A 21,539-nucleotide genomic window follows, 5' to 3' on the forward strand; every position below is an offset into this window, starting at 1 on the left:
TGCAATCCTCCAAACTCTATATCCAGTTCAATAATTTTAAGGCATAAACTCTCCCATGTCCTAGTCCCCTATCTGTCACACCAGGCCTTATCACGCAAAGGCTGCCATTATACACCATCTGTTGTTAGTCACCAACAGTCCCCATTAACCACAAATCACCCTCCCAGCCAGATCATTGTCAACTCCTTTGTCTGTCCATCTGTTCTTCTCTCTCGTTAGGCATAATCCTATCGTTTACTCCCTACTCCAGCCCCCTCTCTATTTTCTGCATATAAACTGACATTTTCCCAGCTACCATCAGTTCCGAGGGTCACCGGATCCGAAATGTTAATCTGATTATTTTTCTTCACAGATGCTGCCAGACCTGCTGAGCTTTTCCAGCAACTTCTGCTTTTGTTGCTGATTTATAGCATCTGCAGTTCTTTCGGTTTTTAATTACTGATCAAACCTACATTTAAGTCTAAATCATTTATATATAAAAGCACAAACAGCAAGGACACCAACACTGCTCCCTGTGGGACTGCAAAGAACACAGACAAGCAGTCAGAAAAGACACCTTAACCATCACCCTCTGCTTTCTGGCACTCAGTCAATTGTATATCCATTTTCCAAATTTCTGCACAACGCCAAGGCCTCTTATTTTCGCTATCAGTCTCCCATGTGGGACCTAAGTAGACCAAATCAAAAGCACACCCCTCATTAAATTCAATCAGGTTGTTCAGAAATGATGTCCCTTGACAAAATCATGATGATTGCTCTTAATTAATGCCCACCTTTCAAAATGGAGATTAATTCTGCCCCTCAGAATTACTTCCAATAGTTTCCCCCACCTCAGAGTTAGACTGACTGGCCTAGCTTCCTGGTTTATCTTTTGCTCCCTTCTTGAATAATGGTAACTCACTGGCTGTCCTCCAGTCTTCTGGCACTTCTCTCGTGGACGGATTGGAACTGAAATTTTTTGCTAGCTTCTCTGCCATTTCCTTCCTTTCCTCACTCAATAACCTGGATCCATTTCATGCGGCCCTGGAGATTTAACTACTTTTATGCCTGCCAGGACACTCGAACATCCTTCTCCGTCTATGCTAATTTCTTTAATTGTATCACAGACTATCTACCTGGCTTCTGTATGTATAACTGTCGCAGTATTCACAAGCGAAAGAGACAAAGTGTTCATAGAACATTACAGCACAGTACAGGCCCTTCGGCCCTCGATGTTGTGCCGACCTGTCATACCGATCTCAAGCCCATCTAACCTACACTATTCCATGTACGCCCAGTTAGAAGCCTATGCACAAATGGCCACTGTGGTCCTTAATAGATCTTACTCTTTCCCTTGTTATCCTTTTACCCTTAATGCACCTGTGAAATAACTTCGAATTTTCCTTTATTTTGCCTGCCAATATCCTTACATGTAAAGCTCTCCTAATCTTCCTTTCAAGTTTCCACTTGCATATTCGATACTCCTCCAGGACTTGTGCTGTTCTAAGCCCTCGTTACCTTCCATAAGTTTTCCTTTTTCTCTTAATCCAATGCTGTATATCCCTCAACATCAAGGGTTCAGAGGATTTGACGGTCCCATCTTTCCACTGTTCTCGGACAAATTTACCTCCTGGCCCACTGTGGTAAATCATATCTAATCTTATTAAAACTGGCCTTCTCCCAGTTAAGAACTATGATTTCAGAACCATCCTTGTCCTTTTCCAGAGCAATTTTGGATGCAGTGGAATTATGATAGCTGTTTACAAAATACTGCCTCACTGATACTTAAACCACTTGCCCAGCATCATTACCTAAAATTAATTAAGTCCAGGGTTGCCTCCTCTCTTGTAGGGGCCTTCTATGACCTGGCTTAAAAAAAATGTCCTGGACATCCGTTAAGAATTCTGCTCCTTCCCTTTCACACCATAATTAAAGGCAGGGATCTGGGTAGTGTTGTTGAAGACGGAGACCTAGAGGCTCAAATTTATAGTTCTTTGAAAGTTGCCTCACAGGTATATAAGGTGGTTAGCGTGTTTGCTTTCATCGCTCAGACCACTGGGTATGGAAGTTGGGACGACATTGAGGTTGCACAGGATGTTGATTTTTGGAGTGAGTTTACAGTTTTGGTCATCCTGTGGTAGAAAGGATATTATTAAATTGGAGATCGTTTTCAGAAAAAAAGTTTTACCAGGATGCTGCCAGGGCTGAAGGGTCCGAGTTAGAAGGAGAGGCTGGATAGGCTGGGACTTTTTTCACTGGAGAGGAGCGTTGGAGGTGAGGGGTGGTCTTATTCAGGTTTGTAAATTGGGGGGCAAAGATAAGGTGAATAGCAAAGGTCTTTTCTCTAGGATAGGGGGTTTCAAAACTAGGGTAATTCTGTCCTCTCCCACCCCTTTTAAAGACCCACCTGAGGAGTCAGGAAGGAGCTGGGACGCAAGCGGGAACCACTTAGTAGGGGCTGAGTATGCACATTGCGTCCTGCAGTGACAGCATCAGCAAGAGCAGGAGCAGGCAGCCCTTTGTGGGATGCTGTCAGTGGCAAGAGCTGGAAAGCTTCGAGTGGGACTGTGGCAGTGGAAAGTAAAGTTGGACTCAAGTTTTTTTTCCTTGTCTTTTCCTAAGTTAACATGAATGGCATGACACACGTATGGTCAAAGTACCCACTGTTCACGTATTTTTACAGTGAATACATACGACAAGAAATGATCTTTTCTTAAAAAGCATTTAAAAGACATCCTCGATAGTATAGTGGTTAGCGTCCCTGCCTGTCATGTGGGAAACCGGGGTTCAACTCCCCACCAGGGAGGCTCCAAAGGTTGGGCGGCATGGTGGCTAGCACTGCTGCCTCACAGTGCCAGGGACCCAGGTTCGATTCCAGCCTCAGGTGACCGTCTGTGTGGAGTTTGCACATTCTGCCAGTGTCTGCGTGGGTTTCCTTGGGGTGCTCTGGTTTCCTCCCACAGATCAAAAATGTGCAGTGCTAGATGGATTAGCCATGCTAAATTGCCTATTGTGTTCAGGGATGTGTAGATTGGGTGGGTTGTGGGGGGTTGTGTCCGGGTGGGATGCTCTGAGGTTTGGTGTGGACTTGTTTCCACATTGTAGGGATTCTATGATATTCTAGGTCACTTGGGCCGGTACATAATTGGAAAGGTTTAGAGGCATTTGGGCCAAACGCAGACAAGTGAGACTACTTTGATTGGGGAAACTTGGTTGGCATGGATGAGTTCGACTGAAGGGTCGACTATGACTAACCCAGTCAACGTTGGGGCAGTTGGAATCCCTTATTATCACTACCCTATTACTTTCAACACTTCCTTGAAATGTCCGTGCTTCTTTTGGGTTTTTAGGTTCTACCCATATGGTTACATTTGAGGACCTTCTAACACGTCATCCCTCCTTACTGCTGTAACAGATTCCCTGATCAAGGCTGTGACACCTCCTCTTTTAGCTCCTTCCCTCTCTCACCTGAAGACCCTGTATCCTGGAATAATGAGCCACTGGTCCTGCTTCTCTCTCAACCACATCTCAGTGGCAGCAATGTCATCATATCCCCACGTCGTGATTTGTGTTCTCATATATAACCCCCGCTGAGTATTCTTTCATGACCTCACACCTTAGTTTAAACCTTCCTTAAAACCGCGAGATATCTGCACTCATGTAATTCTGGTTCTTGCACATATCTGATGACAATTCTCCCACCAATGGCAGCTGGCCTTTACCATTTCAGTCTAAGCTCTAGAGCACCATGCCTGCACCTCGCCACCTTCCCTTACGATGCTTATTAAAAAAGATTAAACTGTACTTTAGGTTGTCTGACCAGTCTCCCTAAATGGCCCGATGTCTTAGTATGAAGCATGTTGAGAAGGTTAATTACGTTAAAGACACGCACTGTGAAGATCAGTTATTCAAGTAGTTACCTGCTTCTTGAAGTGCTGGCACTCTTCAGGGGTAAGGGTGTCTGCTTTAGCTATGAGTGGAATAATATTCACCTTGTCATGTAAACGTTTCATAAATTCAATGTCCAAAGGCTTCAGCCTGGAAGACAACACACGCATTTGCATGAGAGCTACAATAGGATACACTGTCTGCTTTAGCTATTCGCATCAGGTACACTTCTGCAACTGTCAATGTGGCATTGGTACATCCTTAGTGCTGTCAGGGAGGGAGTTCAGGATTTTGTTGTGGTAACACTGAAGGAACAGGTGTGTGTGTGCATGCTAGTGAGGGACTTGGAGGGGTAGTTGCAGATGGTGGTCTTCCCATCTAACTGCTGCATTTGTACTTCTACACGGGTTTGGAAATACTCTCCAAGAAGGTCTGATGAATACCTGGAGTGTATCTTGCTGATGCTACACATGTTGCTACTGAGCATCGGGGGTGGAAAGAGTAAATGTTTGTGGTGGTGGCGGCTTTAAGAGGACTGCTTTGTCCTGGATAATATCAAGTTTCTTCAGTGTTGTTGGAGCTGCACCTATCCAGGCAAATGGGTGTAGTCCATCACATTCCTGACTTGTGCCTTGTCGATGGTGGGCAAGCTCTGGTGAATCTGAACGTGAATTACCTGCTGCAGTATTCCTCACCTCTGACCTGCATTTGTAGCCACAGCATTTATATGGCCTCACAGAACAGAATGGTCAAAGGCAAAAGAAGTCTGACTTTTGTTTGTGACAGGGCATTATGGAATAATAGTGCTCTCTTGATAATATTAAGTGAAATACAATGTATTTGTAGGTCAATTGAAACAGGTAGAATTATTATATTTCACGTGAGTAGCATTATTAGTTTCTCTTTAACTGTCAAGACAGTGGACCAATATATCTGCATCAAATCATGAAAAGGAGTTCCACATTTCAGTATTCAATGCAGTCAGTAATGCAAGATGCAGGGCACACTAACAAGAGAACATCAACTTGCTGGATCACATACATATGAAGCGGACCTCTGTGGCAGTGCTTAAAGTATTTTCAAACGTGACCCTATTTTAACTCACCACCATCTTCCCAATTATTCAATAATGGGCAACAAAGGATGGCCTAACCAGCAAAGCCCTTGCCAAACAAACAAATTTTCAAAGTTATTCATGCCTCTGTAGCGGGTGCCAAAATGAATAAAGCAGAGTAATATTTGGGATATAATTATTCAAGTATGCTTATTACTTAGAGTTTCATGTTGATGTATGCAAATCTCTTTCTACAGTGCATCCATCAAACACTCCTGTGACAGGAGCAGAATAACATAGGATAAGGAGTAAATCACCTTTCATATTTGCCACATCAGAAGTTATTGATTTAATTACTTTTCACCTGTATCCCCTCTACCCAAACTATTCCATCCTCATGGCCATTGGCTTCTCAGTGATTAAGGGATTGGGGCTTATTAGACGAGATAGTGACGAAAAGCAACCTCGGTTTCTACAGCATTCATATTTCACAAGCCAGAGGAATATACAGTTCTAGGGAGGCCCTCTGGTCCTTTGTACCAGTGCTGGCCCCTTTTCAGTAGAGTCACTGATCATATCCAGCAATGGTTCTGGAGGACAATTCCCCTCCCTACCTATTGTGCAGCTGATGAGGAACATTTTCCTCCCTTCTCCTACTCCCTCCCAGATGTAGTGCTCACCCATGTCCAGACGGAGCGATGAAGTACAAACAGCAATGAACGCGGGTGTCAGCCATCTGGCGGCGGTTCACTCGCGACTCAGAGTTGAGGAAATCTTCAAACTTGCTGTCGATGTAGTTGATGACTGGCTGCCAACTGCACAAGAACAGAGAGAGACAATGGGACATTCAGTGGAAGAACAACTGTGTGACCAGCACACCCCAGGACCTCTGCTCACTCTCACAATTTGTGACCTGGGTGTTTGAACAGGCTGAGGAGTCCTTGACAAGATCTAGCAGCTATCCACATCTCTCACAGAAGTCAGAAGTTAGATGTATGGCTGCAACAGATAAATCTATAATTAGTTTATGTCATACCCCTAAAAGGTAATGATTTTAAACAGAATTCAAGTCCACACTTTTAGTGAAAACTTTATTTCAGTTAGTCACACTCCATAAAATTCACAACCCACTGATTATGTGTTCACCATATTTATACAACCACTTCAAACCTAATTAACTCTTTACCAATAATATACTCCTCACTTATCTGGATGGTTACAACTTCAATCTAGAAGCTTGACCTCACCTCGGACAAAGGCGCCTGCTTGAATAGCACCACATCCACATACAGTCACTGCCTCCACTACCATTGCTCAGTAGCAGCAGTTTGTACTATCTACATGATGCACTGCAGAAATTCACCAAAGATCCTTAGATACCACTTCCAAACCCATGGCCACTTTCATCTGGAAGGAACTGCAACAGGTACAATGGGACACCACCACCAGCATTTTCCCTTCCCAGCCACTCACCATTCTGACTTGGAAATATCTCACTATTCCTTCGCTGTCAGTGGGTTCAAATCCTGGAACTCCCACCCTAAGGGCATTGTAAGTCAACAGCAGATGGACTGCTGCGGTTCAAGAAGGTAGCTCACCATCACCTTTCTGAGGGCAACTAGCAATAAATAAAAACTGAAAGAAATGTGGATGCTGGAAAGCTGGCTAGCCAGCGTGCCCACATCCCATGACTGAATTTAAAAAACCTACTCCCTCAGTCATCACTTCAGACCATATTAAATGATGACAGAGCCCCTTATTTACTTTTAAATCTTTTTCCAACCTCACATTTCATTCATTGTACATTAGCCCATAATGACCTATTATTAACGTAATCATTGATTCACCTCTCTCTCCTAGTAATAGGTTTATGTTCTTTCTCAGGATGTTTTCCCTCTTGAACCCACTATTTGAGCTTGTGCTCTGCGTTCTGCCTTCCATCTTTGTTCTTCATATTCCCAATCCACAGGCCTAAGCCCTTGAGCCTCAACCAGTATATCAAAACAAATCTGTCCATCATAAACAAACTGTTAGCTGTGGCAGTTTAAGCTTATATAGTTGTGGTAACATGGGCTTCCCACTATATTCAATAACTACTTCAGAACCTGAAAAGTTATAATCCATACCAAGCATCTTGAACAGTTTACTTGAATGGTCTAATTTCCCCTTGTACATTTATCATTTTTCTACCTTTACCAATAGCCTTCTCTGGGCCTCTCCACTTAGTCAACAGTCAGCAAAGTTATGGATGAATATGGCAATACCATCATCCTTTTGTTCATACTGAAAGACATATATCTTTGATTTCACAGAAACATAGAAGATAGGAGCAGGAGGCCGCCATTTGACCCTTTGAACCTGCTCCGCCATTCTTCACCATCATGGCTGAATTTCCAACCTAATAGTCTAATCCCGCTTTCTTCTTATAATCTTTGATCCCGTTTATCCCAAGTACTATATCTAGTCATCTCTCGAATTCAGCATTAGGAGACTCCTCTGCCACTCTCAAGATTTGTCAGTGAGAAATTGTGCCATTGATCCAACTTCAGTCTCTGTTGCAGTCATTTTCCATTGCTTTATCCCAGAATTGTTTTAATCTTGCATGTATTATTATGACCTAAACATCTGGTTTTCAAATCTCCAGAAATGTCAGATGAAAGTGCTTCTTTTTTCCATACTTTTAAATTCATGGCCATGATCTCAGTGAAATTGCTTGCTAAGGGCAGACTTATAGACAGATGGTGCCTTCAACGTTTCTTACAAATCTCACATCTGTTGCTTAGCTTTTTGACAAATTTACTGTACTGTCTGTTATTTCTGCATCCTTTAGTAAAAGTTTTAATCTTTTTGAAGACAAATGGGCAAATCATCTATACAATCAATTGTCTTAAAGATGTATCTTCTAAGCTTATACCCTCTGATAGCAATAACACTTCTGTAATTTCTTTAGTGGAGTTCAATTAAAGGAATGCAATGTGTCCCATGTGTAAATAGCAAATTCCTTTATTTTCCAAATGTAATAACTTGATTTTTTTCCAAATTGAGTTTGACCATTGGTTTCTTCATCAATGGCCTACTCAAATAACTAGGGTATTTCACAGGACACTGTAACTGATTTATTCCTTTGAAAATCTTTAATTCTGCCTATTTTACAAGATTTTACGGTCTCCAAATATGAAACTGACTGAACTCTCGAACAGCATAACTTTGCCCTGAACCTTTGTACTCGAAACATTTTAGCCCATCTATTCCACATGTTATGGAAATGCTTTTTTAAAAAATATAGTTATTAATGGGATGAGGGCATGCATTTATTTCCTATCTCTAATTGCCTCTGAACTAACCTCTGGGCAATCACATTGGTTCTGAAGTCACATGTAGGCCACACCTGACAGAATAGCAGTTTCCTTCCCTAAAAAGAACATTAGTGAACCAGATGGCTTTTTCCCAACAATCGCCAACTCTTAATTCCAGATTTGTATTAAATTCAAAATCCACCATCTGCCATGGCAGAATTTGAATATGGGTCTCCAGAATATTATTGGGTCTTTGGATTAACAGTCCAGATATAATACCACTTGGCCATTGCCTCCCATGCATCACTGCATAATTCAAAGTCTCTGTCAGCAAGCTATTCATCGCTAGGTTAAAAATGTCTTGTGTCCAATACAATGTCCTCGGAGATCTGTATTTCCATTTTCTTCCTTTGAATCTACTGTAGTATTTTACTAGAGTGTTTGGGACAATTAGTGGCATAGTGGTGCCTTGAATTGAACCTGAAACTTTGAATATGCCCTGAGCATTTCTAGGGACTCATTCACTATCGTCAGTGTTAAATTCTCTCTGCTTCCAAAAATTTTGTCCTCATTTCCTTCTAAATTATGGCTCTCCTTTCACGTTGTCATCCACAGCACATTTCCAGTTCGCCGAGCCAATTTGTTAATATTGTACTCGCTATTTTCTGTTGTCTTGCTGATTTCTCCTTTGTGCTACAAATGATGCTATTAAAGGTATGCTTTCCTACGATTTTTTTTTGAAGTGATTCTGACATTTGTTCTAGTAGTGTATGTTTATCCACAGATTTAACTCCTGTCAGAACTAGAAGTCTGCCATACTTATTGGACTGTGCCAAAGTATTAAGATAAATGCCAGCAGAAACTGGAGAATTTCCAAATGCTATTTCTGCAGTCTTGGACAATTCTATTAAGTATCCTTCCATGGTACAGTCTTCAGTCATTCTGAATTGGTCAAAAACTGACTACACTTGATGAGCAATCAAGAGGTCATCTTTTTTGATAAATTTTACCCATGGAAAGTAACAGTCTACCCAAACCTTTATCCATGCTCAAATCAGGCTCCAATTCTGAAAAGAAATGTTGCTTCTGCATGGCAACAAAATTGCTAAGGCCAAAATTTGCAGCTTCTTTCATGGTTAGCACTGCTGCCTCACAGTGCCAGGGATCCGGGTTCGATTCCAGTCTGTGTGGAGGGTTTCTTCTGGGTGCTTCAGTTTCTTCCAACAGTCCTCCCAAGATGTGGTTAGGTGGACTGGCCATGCTAAATTGCCGATAGTGTTCAGGAATGTGTAGGCTAGGTAGGTTAGCCATTGGTAATGTTACAGCGACAGGGTAAGGATGTGGGATCCTTTTTACAGGGGCTATGTGGACATGATCGGCTGAATGGCCCATTTCCACACCATAGGGGTATTATTGTAAAGAAGTAACCCACATTGTATCATCATTCTTCAACTGGTCATGGGCTCATTTTCAGAAAACAGGGATGGGTAAATCATACCGTAATATTACATTTTGACTCAAAACATTCTCTGCTATCAATGTTACAGTCCAAAATGTAACTACTTAAACAGAATTGAAGTCCTTTTATATGAATGTTGCATTTCAGTTAGGCACATTTTTGAAATGTCTAGCTATCTCCCATAATAGCGAGAGTAAATCGAGCACAAACCACATAACGTGATATTGAGTTTCAAAAGAAGAAAAGCAACCCTCATAACATTGCTCCATGTGGATGCCTGTTTTATTAAGCACCATCACTTGTGATTTATTAGCAAGTAAGCTTGTTGACTCTGAATACAGTGTCTTTTAAAAAAATTAAGTAAGTATATCCACTCAGAGCCATCTCAAACAAAAACTATAATGAAGATTGCACTTCTAAATTATAGTTTTAGAATTCCCATGCTTACAAATCCATTCAGGGCAAGTTACAGCCTGAGAATTACAGTCTGCGTGGTTGAGAAGTAGAATTGGCACTCAAGCCTAATGATCCAGTAGATGCATTTTCAAAAATATTTGCACACGTACAAGGACTTCGCCTATTGGATAGATAACTCTGACAGAAGCCTCAGGCCAGTCAACCACACAAACAGCAATTACTCCCTCTACCTCAGACAGACATTAATGACATGATTCACTCTATACAGACTAACCTATTCTCCCTCACACATACAATAGATACCATCAAGCCACACAGTCAGTCGTTACGTCCATGCCACAGTAATTACCCTCTACTCCTCCAAGACATAGGAACCACCCCCATCCACAAAGACAGAAAAATCACCATCTCCAACACAGAAGGCAATTATTCCCTTTCATCCCACTCAGGGCAGTCAGGGGCATGATAAACAACCCCCAATGATTAACCGCAGTTACGATCCACTTGATGAAATTCCTCAGGGCCTTGGCTGTTCAGGCCACAAGAGTGACAGACAGCACTGACAGGCAGCTTCACATCACAAGTTGCAGCAGAACATGGCTCACAGTGAGCCAAAGTTTGCTGGATCTTGTTTGTGTTATCTGTGGTCATGACTTACAATCACATCTGGATGCCATATTCTTTAAAAATTGGCCATGAATAGGAAACTGTACCAATGCAAAGGGTTGCTTAAGGAGTAAATGTTCCTTTGTTGAACTAGTTTTTTTTTTGCATTTTTTTTGCATTGCATTGCCACATCACAATGCAGTCGAGGCTGGTTGTGTCACAAATCTAACACAGTCACAACTACCTTTTAAAAAGGAAAGCATGGTAAAAGATGCAAATGATGGTCGCCCACGATGCACAGCAGAAGTCTGTGCTGCCTACACAGGATTTTTTCACTGACTTATGGTAAATTAATTACAGATATAAAAAAGATTGTAAATTATATTTCTTCATTCTCAAGGTCTGGTTTATCGGATATAGACCACAGATGCTTTTCACAGATATTTCAAAAGCTGTTGGAAAGATAGTGATTCTCAGTGAGCTGAAAGAGGAATCAGAGTGGAGCAAGATGAAACATTCGATGCTCCATCTTTTGTCAGGGTTATAAACTTACCAGTTACTGTTGTCCACTGCATCTCCAAACCCTGGGGTATCGACAATGGTCAGCGTGAGTTGCACACCACCTTCTTTAACCAGAACCTTTACCTGTTCAACCTGGAAACAAAGAAACTGCACATAATTCATCATTTAAAAAGCATCAGCTTAGTTCGGTGCTGAATGTTGCCTCCTTGGCATAAAAATACACCAATTTGGAGGAGTAGACCATTCAGGCCCTTGAGCGTGCTTCACTGTTCAAGATAATCATAGGGAATCTGATTGTAACTCACATCTACACACTACCTGATGACCCTCTATCCTTTTGCGAGAGAAAAGTGTCTCATCTCTGTTCTAAATTTAAATGGTGACCTCCAGTTCTAGAACCTTCCACAAGAACCAACATCCTCACCATATCAAGACACCTCACGATGTTGTGCTTAAATAGAGTTGATGCTTATCATTCTAAATGCTAGTAGTTAAAAGACTTGCCCATCCAAACATTCCTTATATGTCAATCTGCCCATTCTAGTTATTAATCGAGTAAGCACTCATTGAACTGCTTCCAAAGCACAGACATTCTTACTTTAAAAAGGCACTATTCAGCCTCTCCTTATAGCTTAAACCCTTCAACCGTGGTAACATCCTGGCAAGTCTTTTCTAAAAGGCAGAGGGGAAAAGTGTTGGGTATTCAAAAAGGCATTAGGATGGATAAGTCCCCAGGTTCGGATGGGATCTATCCCAGGTTATGAGGGAAATGAGAGGAAATGGCTAGGGTCTTAACAGATATCTATGCAGCATCCTTCAGCACGGGTGAGGTCCGGAGGGACTGGAGAATTGCCAATGTTGTCCCCGTGTTTAAGAAGGGTAGCAAGGATAATCCAGGTAATTACAGACCGGTGAGCCTGACATCAGTGGTGGGGAAGTTGCTGGAGAAGATACTGAAGGATAGGATCTATTTACATTTGGAAGAAAACGAGATTATTAGTGACAGGCAGCACAGTTTTGTGCAGGGAAGGTCATACCTTACCAATCTGATAGAATTCTTTGAGGAAGTGGCAAAGTTGGCAGATGAGGAAAGGGCTGTGGATGTCATATACATGGGCTTCAGTAAAGCATTTGATAAGGTTCCCCATGGTAGGCTGAGCAACAGGAGACAGAGTTGTAGTGGAAGGGAGTTACTCAAAAATGGAGAAATGTGACCAATGGCATTCCACAGGGATCCATGTTGAGATCACTGTTGTTTGTGATATATATAAATAATCTGGCGGAAGGTATAGACGGCCTGATTAACAAGTTTGCAGATGACGCTAAGATTGGTGGAGTAGTAGCCAGTGAAGGGGACAGAATGCAGCAGAATATTGACAGATTGGAGAAAAGGCAGATGGAGTTCAATCCAGGCAAACGCGTGGTGATGCATTTTGGAAGATCCAATTCAAGAGCAAACTTTACGATAAATGGAAAAACCCTGGGGAAAACTGACGCACAGAAAGATCTGGGTGTTCAGATCCATTGTACCCTGAAGGTGGCAACACAGGTCGATAGAGTGGTCAAGACGACACGTGGCATGCTTTCATTCATCGGATAGGGTATTGAGTACAAGAGTTGGCAGGTCATCTTACAGTTGTATAGGATATTGGTTCGACCACATTTGGAATATTGCATACAGTTCTGGTCGCCACATTACCAAAAGGATGTGGATGCTTTGGAGGGGGTCCAGGAGGAGGTTCATCAGGATGTTGCCCGATACGGAGGGCACCAGCTATGAAGAGTGGTTGAGTAGATTAGGATTATTTATATTAGAAAGACAGAGCTTGAAGGGGGAACCTGATTGAGGTCTAGAAAATTGTGACAGGTATAGGCAGGGTGGATAGCAAGAAGCTTCACCCACCCCGAACCCCACCCCCCGACCGCACACACCCCCCCCAAAAAAAGAGAGTGGGCGACTTAATTGCTAGGGGTCACAATTTCAAGGTGAGAGGGGAAAAATTTAAGGAAGATATACGTGTAAAGTTCTTTACACAGACGGTGGTGGCTGCCTGGAATGTGTTGCCATCGGAGGTGGTAGAGGCGGGCACGATAGCATCTTTTAAAATGTATCTAGGCAGATACATGAATGGGCATGGAGCAGAGGGACACAGATCCTTGGTGACAGATTTTGACAGAGGATCTGGATTGGCGCATGCCGAAGGGCCAGTTCCTGTGCTGTAATTTTCTTTGTTCTTTGAATGGTTTCAAGTTGCACAACATCCTTCCAATAGCAAGGAGAACTGAACACAGTATTTTAAAAGGGACCTGACCAATGTCCTGTACAGCCGCAACATTACCTCCCAACTGCCACACCCAACAAAGGCAAGCATACCAAATGCCTTCTTCACTGTCCTGTCTACCTGCAACTCCACATTCAAGGAACTATGAACCTGCATGCCAAGGTCGCTTTGTTCAGCAATGCTCCCCAGGACCTTGCCATTAAGTGTACAAGTCCTGCCCTGATTTGCGTTCCAAAATGCAGCACTAACAGCAATTACTCCCTCTACCTCAGACAGACATTAATGACATGATTCACTCTATACAGACTAACCTATTCTCCCTCACACATACAATAGATACCATCAAGCCACACAGTCAGTCGTTACGTCCATGCCACAGTAATTACCCTCTACTCCTCCAAGACATAGGAACCACCCCCATCCACAAAGACAGAAAAATCACCATCTCCAACACAGAAGGCAATTATTCCCTTTCATCCCACTCAGGGCAGTCAGGGGCATGATAAACAACCCCCAATGATTAACCGCAAAATGCAGCACTCCCACTTATCTAAACTAAATGTGTACGTTATCTCTCCCTGTCTATTGGCTGCTGGTCTCTGTGGGTATGTTGGTCTGTCTTTGGGTGTTACTTAGGTAGAGGGATTTGATTTAGCTGAATTGGCTGGACAGGTGGGTTGCGATGCAAGGAGATACCAACAGCTTGGATTCAATTCACAGACCAGCTAAGGTCACCATGAAGGATGCTCCTCAATTTTCCCTTCGCATGAGGCATGATAACCCACAGGTTTAATCACCACCTGTCATTCTCTCTCTCTCTCTCTCTAAAGGGACAGTCTGATAAGACTATGGGGACATTTCTCGTTTACTTAAATACTGATGTGTGAGCTGTAATGCATTGCTTCCATGAATGGTTGCAAAGATTCAATGGGAACCACCTACTGAACAGGCCATACTTGCCAGGGCATGGGGAAACTGAGTGGGATGAATTAAATAAGCTGACTAAAATAGCTACCGCAGATTGTGAGAAATGGCTTCTTGCTGTATTGTACTGTAATTTAGTTATGTGGCACAATGTTTGTTATGATGTTATGTTGTTCGAAGTTTAAACTAGATTGCAGGGGAATGGGAACCTGAGCAGGAAGACAGGCAAGGAGGGAAACAAGGAGCAAAACAAAAGACAGAAAGGTAAGATGCAATAGTGGAACGCAGCAAAAAAAAGGGAGAAAAATAGTGGGGTCATACAACAAAATAAAGCTAAGACGGCTAATTAGGTTAAAATGATAAGTCTGAAAGTACTGTGTTTTCATGCATGGTGCATTCGCAGTCAGGTAGATGAATTAACCTTGTATTTTTATTTGTGATGTTATGATATAGTTGCCAATACGGAGACATGGCTGCGGGTTTACCAAGAATGAGGGGGGAACTGAGTGAAACTATACAATTCCACCAGGAATGGACAGATTAGATGCACGGAAGACATTTGCCCTAGTTGAGGGAATCAAGAACCAGAGCCCACAGTATCACAATATAACGCAGGTTATTTAGGATAGGCTCTTCATTCAGTTGGTGGTCAACCTGTTTTGTATTATTCCATGAAGTTAAGTTCAGATCAACCATGACACCATTGAGTGAATGGCTGGGGTCATGGAGCTGATTGGCCTCATCCTGTTCAGAAAACCAACAGTTGTACACAAACAGGTACACGCATAAGACATGCATGAACACGTACACAAAACAATGTGTACAAACCCACACAAACACATAGGTGCACATGTCCACGAACACACAAGTCACCTGGATAGTTTTCTTGATCCTGAGGGAGGGCCCAGGGTATTCCTTGGAGTACAAGTCTGACAGGAAGAGTGAATTGATCAAAGTTGATTTGCCAAGTCCCGACTCTCCTATTAGGGAAGAAAACAGATGAAGATCAGTCATAACCACCCAGTGAGAGTGAGTTCTTCATCAAGATATGGTTCTGAGCAGCTTCAAGCAGTGTGTTTGCTCTGAAGTATAAACTCTCCCTGCTGTAAGCTTTCCATAACATAATGAGCTCAGGTACTGTGGGAATCACATCCAGCCAGAAAAATCACAGATGGGATTACAGATGAGGAGGCCATTCAGCCCAATCATGTCTGCGACAACTGTCCAAAGACGATCTTGCTCACTGCCATCATAACTCTCCAATCAAGAGCTCACTAGCTTCTTGGTCCTGCCTTCTGACCAAACTCTGCATATTCTTCCTTTTGGACTAGCAGTCTAACTCGTTCCTAAATGCCTCGACTGATGCTGCTTCCACCACACTCTCAACACTGTACCTTCCCGATCCGAACCACCCGCTGTGTGAAAATGTTTTTCATGTTGTTTTTGTTTCTTTTACCAACTATCTTGAACCTCATTCTCAATTATTTCACAAGTGGGAACAGTTTCTTCCCACCCACTCTGTCCGAACACAAGTTTTTTAAGCACCTCTATTAATCTCCGTTCAACCTTCTCTTCTCCAAGGAAAACAAGCCTAACTTCTCCAATCTATTTTTGTATCTTCCTCACCTGTGAAACTATCCTTATGAATCTTTACTGCATTCTACTGACTTCACATCCTTCTTAAAGATAGCGCCGAGAACTACTCCAGCTGAGACTAAATTAGTATCATACAAAAATTCAACATAACCTCTTTGCTCTTGTACTCTGTGCTCCTATTAACATAGCCCACAATACTGGAGGCATTATTAACCATTCTCTTAACCTGTCCTGCCACCTTCCACGACTTACGCATTTACACCCACGCCCCTCTTCTCCTGCAGCCTCCCCCTCTCATCGAGAGATGGACCTTTTATTACATATTGTCTGTGGTCTTCCGAGGAAAATGATTCACTTTATATTTCTCTACATTGAAATTCAACTGACACCTATCCACTCATCCCACCAATTTGTCATACAGTCACAAAGCACAGAAACAGACCCTTCGGTCTAACGAGTCCACTCTGACAATAATCCCAATCTTAACTAAGTCCCACCTGCCTGCTCCTGGCCCATTTCCTTCCACACTTTTCCTATTAAATGTTCTTACCCAAATGTCTTTTAAACGTAATTGTCCCTGCATCCACCTCAGGAACTTCATTCCACACACGAACCACCCTCAGTACTGGTGAGACATATCAGCTGGGCTGTGAGCAGGTGAGGTCTCAAAATTTATAGAAGATAATAAGTGCACCAAAGGCACGGGCTTATTAAACTGGTCACTGGAATGAGGAGTTATCCTACTTTAAGAGGTTGAATGGGCCTGGGTCGATAATCTTTTGAGCTTTGGAGACAGAAAGGATCCCATTGAAACACACAAGACCGAACAGGTGTGACAAGGTGCACACTGCAAGACTGCTTCCAATGACTGAAGAATCTACGGCGGGTGTAGGGGGCACAGTCTCATGATAAGAGACTCAATTAAAGCTGAGATGACGAGAAATCTAATTACCCACAAAACTGTAATTCTTTGAATGGTGGTGATTCATCATTGAATGTGAGAGGTTACCAAAGATAAGCTAGACATATTTTTGACCTCACAGGGAATCAGGGATATGGTAACAGGCAGATAAGTATTCAGCTGAAGGCCAAGATCGGTCTTGATCACACTGAATGGCAGGGCATACTTTGAGGACCAAATAGTCTACTTCTACTTTTATTTCTTGGCTTCTTCTGAAATCTGATAGGGCGTCTGAGGATGGGTATTAAGTAGGATGTCTTAGGTATTGCTGTCAGGAGCTCTAAAATTTACTGAGTTTGACTGAAAGTCAGAGTGAACGGGACTGATTAACTGGCTATATGGAATGATGGTAAAGGCGGGTTAGGAACATAGGAACACGATTGGCAATTCAGCCCATTGAGCCTGCCCTGCCATTCAATAAGATTGTGGCTAATCAAATGCTTCAATGCCTTTTACTCATCCCATTCCAATCATCACCTAAGCTACTAATATTCAGAAAACAATGAATTGCTACCTTAAACATTCAATGCAATCACAGCTGATCAACAACTCCACATTCCTATATTATCCCCATGGCTTGATTCCCTTACTGATTAAAAATCTGCATTGAATGTATTAACGATCCAGCTTCAACAGTGCTGTGGTAAAGAATTTCACAGGGTAACTACCCTCTGACAGATGACAGTCTTCCTTATAACTGTCTTAAATAAGTGACTCTTTATCCTGAAATTCTGCTCTGTTTCTCGACTCTCTCAACAAGAGAAAACAACCTGTCAGCATCAGATCTGTTAAGTCTCATCATCTTTCATGCTTCAGTCAAATCAACCCTCAGTCTACTAAACAATGAACAAAAATCAAACCTACCCAACCTCTCATAGGAAAATCAATCCAGTGAACCTTTTCTCGGTTGCCTCCAAAGCCAGTATAACTTTCCTTAGATAAGGGAACCAAAGCTGTTCACTGTATTTCAGCAGTGGTCAGACGAGTGCCTTGCATGTTTTTAAGCAAGATCTCCCGACTTCTATAACCCAATTGAGATCAAGGCCAACGTTCCATTTGTTTTCCCCATCAACTAGGGAGCTTGGATGCTAGCTTTTTTGTGACTCATGGACAAGGATGCCCAAATCCCTCTACACTGTAGTTTTCCACAGTCTTTCTCCATTTAAATAATATTCAGCTCTGCTATTCTCCTGTCAAAATACATATTCTCACTTTTCTCAAACTATATTCCAACTGCCAAATTTTTGCACATTTGTTTAACCTGCCTATATTCCTCGGCACATTCACCAAGTCATCCTCACCATTTGCCATCCCATCAACTTTTGTGTTAGCTGCAAACTTGGCAACGGTATGTTAAATTTCATTTCATCATTCATTATTAATACATAATGCAAATAACTGTGGCCCCAACACTGGTCTGTTGCACTCCACTGGGTAGAGGTTGCTATCCTGAAAATGTCCCCCTTATTCCAACTTTCTTCTATTAGTCAGTCTTCTACTCATAGCTGTCCCCTATTCAATGGGCTCAGAGTGGAGCCTTATGGGTGTGCCTTATCAAACACCTTATGAAAATCAAAATTTAGATTTAGATTTTATTGGCACATGTACAAATCGCATCTAATGATTTCCATTTACCTATTCAACTTATTGCCATATCAAAAAAATGACAATAATCTGTCAAATATGATTAGAGTCATAGAATCATACAGTACGGAAGTAGAACCTTTGAGCCAATCAGTCCATGTCAAACAAACTGAGGTGGGAGTACGAGTTGTGAAGACGTAAAGAGGCTTCAACATTTATACAAGCTGAGTGAGTCGGCAAATATAATGCAAGATAAAACTTTGGTTAGACCGCACTTTGAATACTGCGTCCAGTTCTGGGCGCCCTATTATAGGAAAGATGTGGATGCTTTGGAGAGGGTTCAGACGAGGTTTACCAGGATGCTGCCTGGACTGGAGGGCTTATCTTATGAAGAGAGGTTGACTGAGCTCGGTCTCTTTTCATTGGAGAAAAGGAGGAGGAGAGGGGACCTAATTGAGGTATACAAGATAATGAGAGGCATAGATAGAGTTGATAGCCAGAGACTATTTCTCAGGGCAGAAATGGCTAGCACGAGGGGTCATAGTTTTAAGCTGGTTGGTGGAAAGTATAGAGGGGATGTCAGAGGCAGGTTCTTTACGCAGAGAGTTGTGAGAGCATGGAATGCGTTGCCATCAGCAGTTGTGGAAGCAAGGTCATTGGGGTCATTTAAGAGACTGCTGGACATGTATATGGTCACAGAAATTTGAGGGTGCATACATGAGAATCAATGGTCGGCACAACATTGTGGGCTGAAGGGCCTGTTCTGTGCTGTACTGTTCTATGTTCTATGTAGTCTAATGTAGAAAACCGTGAAATTTCCAACTTTGGCAGGAAAACAAATGGCAGGGCATTATTTAAATGGTGATAGATTGGAACCTCGGTTTCCTTGTACACCAAACATTGAAAGCAGACATTCAGTTAGGAAAACAAATGATATGTTGACCTTCATTGCAAGACAGTCTAAAACACAGAAGACAGGAGTATGACAAGGTTAACACACCTCAAGCCTGCTCTGCCATTCAATATGATCATGGTTGGTTATATTTCACTACAGGAGCAAGCTGAGACTATACAGGTCCTAAGTAAGTCCATACCTGGGGTGGCATGCACAATTTTTGTTTCTTTGCCTTTATGAATGGTTTTGCTATTGGTGGATTGCCCTGAAGATTCAACAGACTGTTTCCTGGGATGGCAGGTTTGTTTTATGAAGAAAGATTTCTCAACCGGGTCTGCATTTAAGAACATACGAGGAGATCTCATTGGAACGTACAGGAATTCTAAATGAATAGACGGACTAGAAGCAGAAGGATATTTCCCCTGGTCTGGGGTCCAGAACAAGGAATCAAGGGTTCAGGATACGAGGTAGGCCATTTCAGATTGGGAAGAGGTGAAAGTTCTTCATTCAGAACATGATCACCTTGTGGAATTCTCTAATACACACAAAAGGTGGTGGAGGATATCACTGAATATATTTAAGAAAGAAATGGTTAGGTTTCTGGACACAAACGGTGTGAAGAATTATGAGGAGAGAGCAGGAATTCAGCATTGAGATAGAGAATAGGCCAAGATCATGTTGAATGATGGAGTGGGCTCAACAGCCTACTTCTATTTTCTATGCTTTTATTCCAGCAACAGTGCTAAAGATGTATCCAAAACGAGGCACATCCCCCAATCAAGTTGTTCCAGTGCAGCCACAAAATTTAATCGGCACCTACCTGACAATGTGAAAATTTGCCCAGCAATGCAGCTGTTCAAGAGGCAGTTCACCACCACTGTCTTAAGGGCAACTAAAATAGATAATAAATGCTGGCCCAACTAGTGACACCCAAATCCCATGAAGTGAAAAAAAGAATCCCTTTTAGGCAGGGGCGTTACTGGTCGTAGCTGGGTTCGCTTACCAATTGCCTTCATTCTAATGTTTTCTACAGTTTGTAACAACTTCTACCATCGATAACCGTTTATCATTAATTACTTTATCAAAAGCACCACCTTCTCCAAGGCAAACAGGGAGCTGGTGGGAAGGATGTATATGCACTGGATCTAGCTCAGAGAAGGCTTATTATAGACGCAGAACGTGGAATGAGGGATGTGTTTGATGAGAAAGGTTGGGAAAGGCTAGGCTTGATTCTGATGCAGTTTAGAAGAGTAAGAGGTGATTTGATTGATCCAGAGGGCTGGACAGGGTAGATGTGGATAAGCAGTTTCCTTCACTGGAGAATTCAGAACGACAGGTCACCTATTGAAAACAAAAATGAGGCATTTTTTTTCCCCTCAGAGAGGCACCAGTCTTTGTAGCTCTCTTTCTTAAAAAGGTGGAAGCACAGCTAATGAATATTTTGGAGCTAGAGGAGTAAAAGAGCTCATGGGAGTTAAAGGTCATCAGGGATAGGTGAGAATGCAGATCTGAGGTTACAATCAGATCAGCATGATCTTACTGAGTGGAGGAGCAGGCTCAAGGTGCTGAATAGTTTAGTCCTGGTCCTTATTTGTATGTTAGTGTATGATTTTCAACACTTGCATTAAATCTCCTCTGACGCTTCTCAGCTCTGAGCAGACCCAAAACACACGTCTCCAGTCTTTTAGCAGGAGTGAAAACTCTAAACCCTGGAAAATCTCTTCCATATGCTTTACAAGTCTGTGACGTTCTTCTTTATTGAAGAGTATTTTAATTGGACGCAATAGTACATCTGGCAACTAACCAGTGTTTTTACAAAGGTTCTGCATCAATTATTTTGTTGGATCCTCTTTGCCTCTACTCACCAAGCCAAGAATTCTTTATGCTTTTTAATAGCTTCTCAACTTGTCATGCCACCCTCAATGAGCTGGATGTGAGAATCCCTGGGTTTCCCGGTTCCAAGTCCTCTCTAAAATGGTCTCAATTAATTTGCGTCGCCTCTGCTCATTATCCTCACAAAACAAACTGCTGAATCTGCCAAGTCTCTGCCTTGTCTCTGGAACATTCACTTATTCA

At 42.3% G+C, this 21,539-nt stretch overlaps 1 protein-coding gene across 1 annotated transcript in view; it reads right to left on the minus strand.

Annotated features, from left to right (window-relative positions):
- Nucleotides 1–21,539, minus strand: part of LOC125459875 (septin-7-like) — a 67,627-nt gene that overhangs the window by 16,040 nt on the left and 30,048 nt on the right. The window contains exons 3-6 of the mRNA XM_048546848.2: nt 15,301–15,407; nt 11,253–11,353; nt 5,602–5,736; nt 3,900–4,017 (exon numbers count right to left, since the gene is read on the minus strand). Of these exons, the coding sequence (XP_048402805.1) occupies nt 3,900–4,017; nt 5,602–5,736; nt 11,253–11,353; nt 15,301–15,407 (461 nt within the window). The remainder of the gene's footprint in view (nt 1–3,899; nt 4,018–5,601; nt 5,737–11,252; nt 11,354–15,300; nt 15,408–21,539) is intronic.

The sequence above is a fragment of the Stegostoma tigrinum genome, chromosome 16 (assembly GCF_030684315.1).
Source record: "Stegostoma tigrinum isolate sSteTig4 chromosome 16, sSteTig4.hap1, whole genome shotgun sequence".
Taxonomy (NCBI): Eukaryota; Metazoa; Chordata; class Chondrichthyes; order Orectolobiformes; family Stegostomatidae; genus Stegostoma; species Stegostoma tigrinum.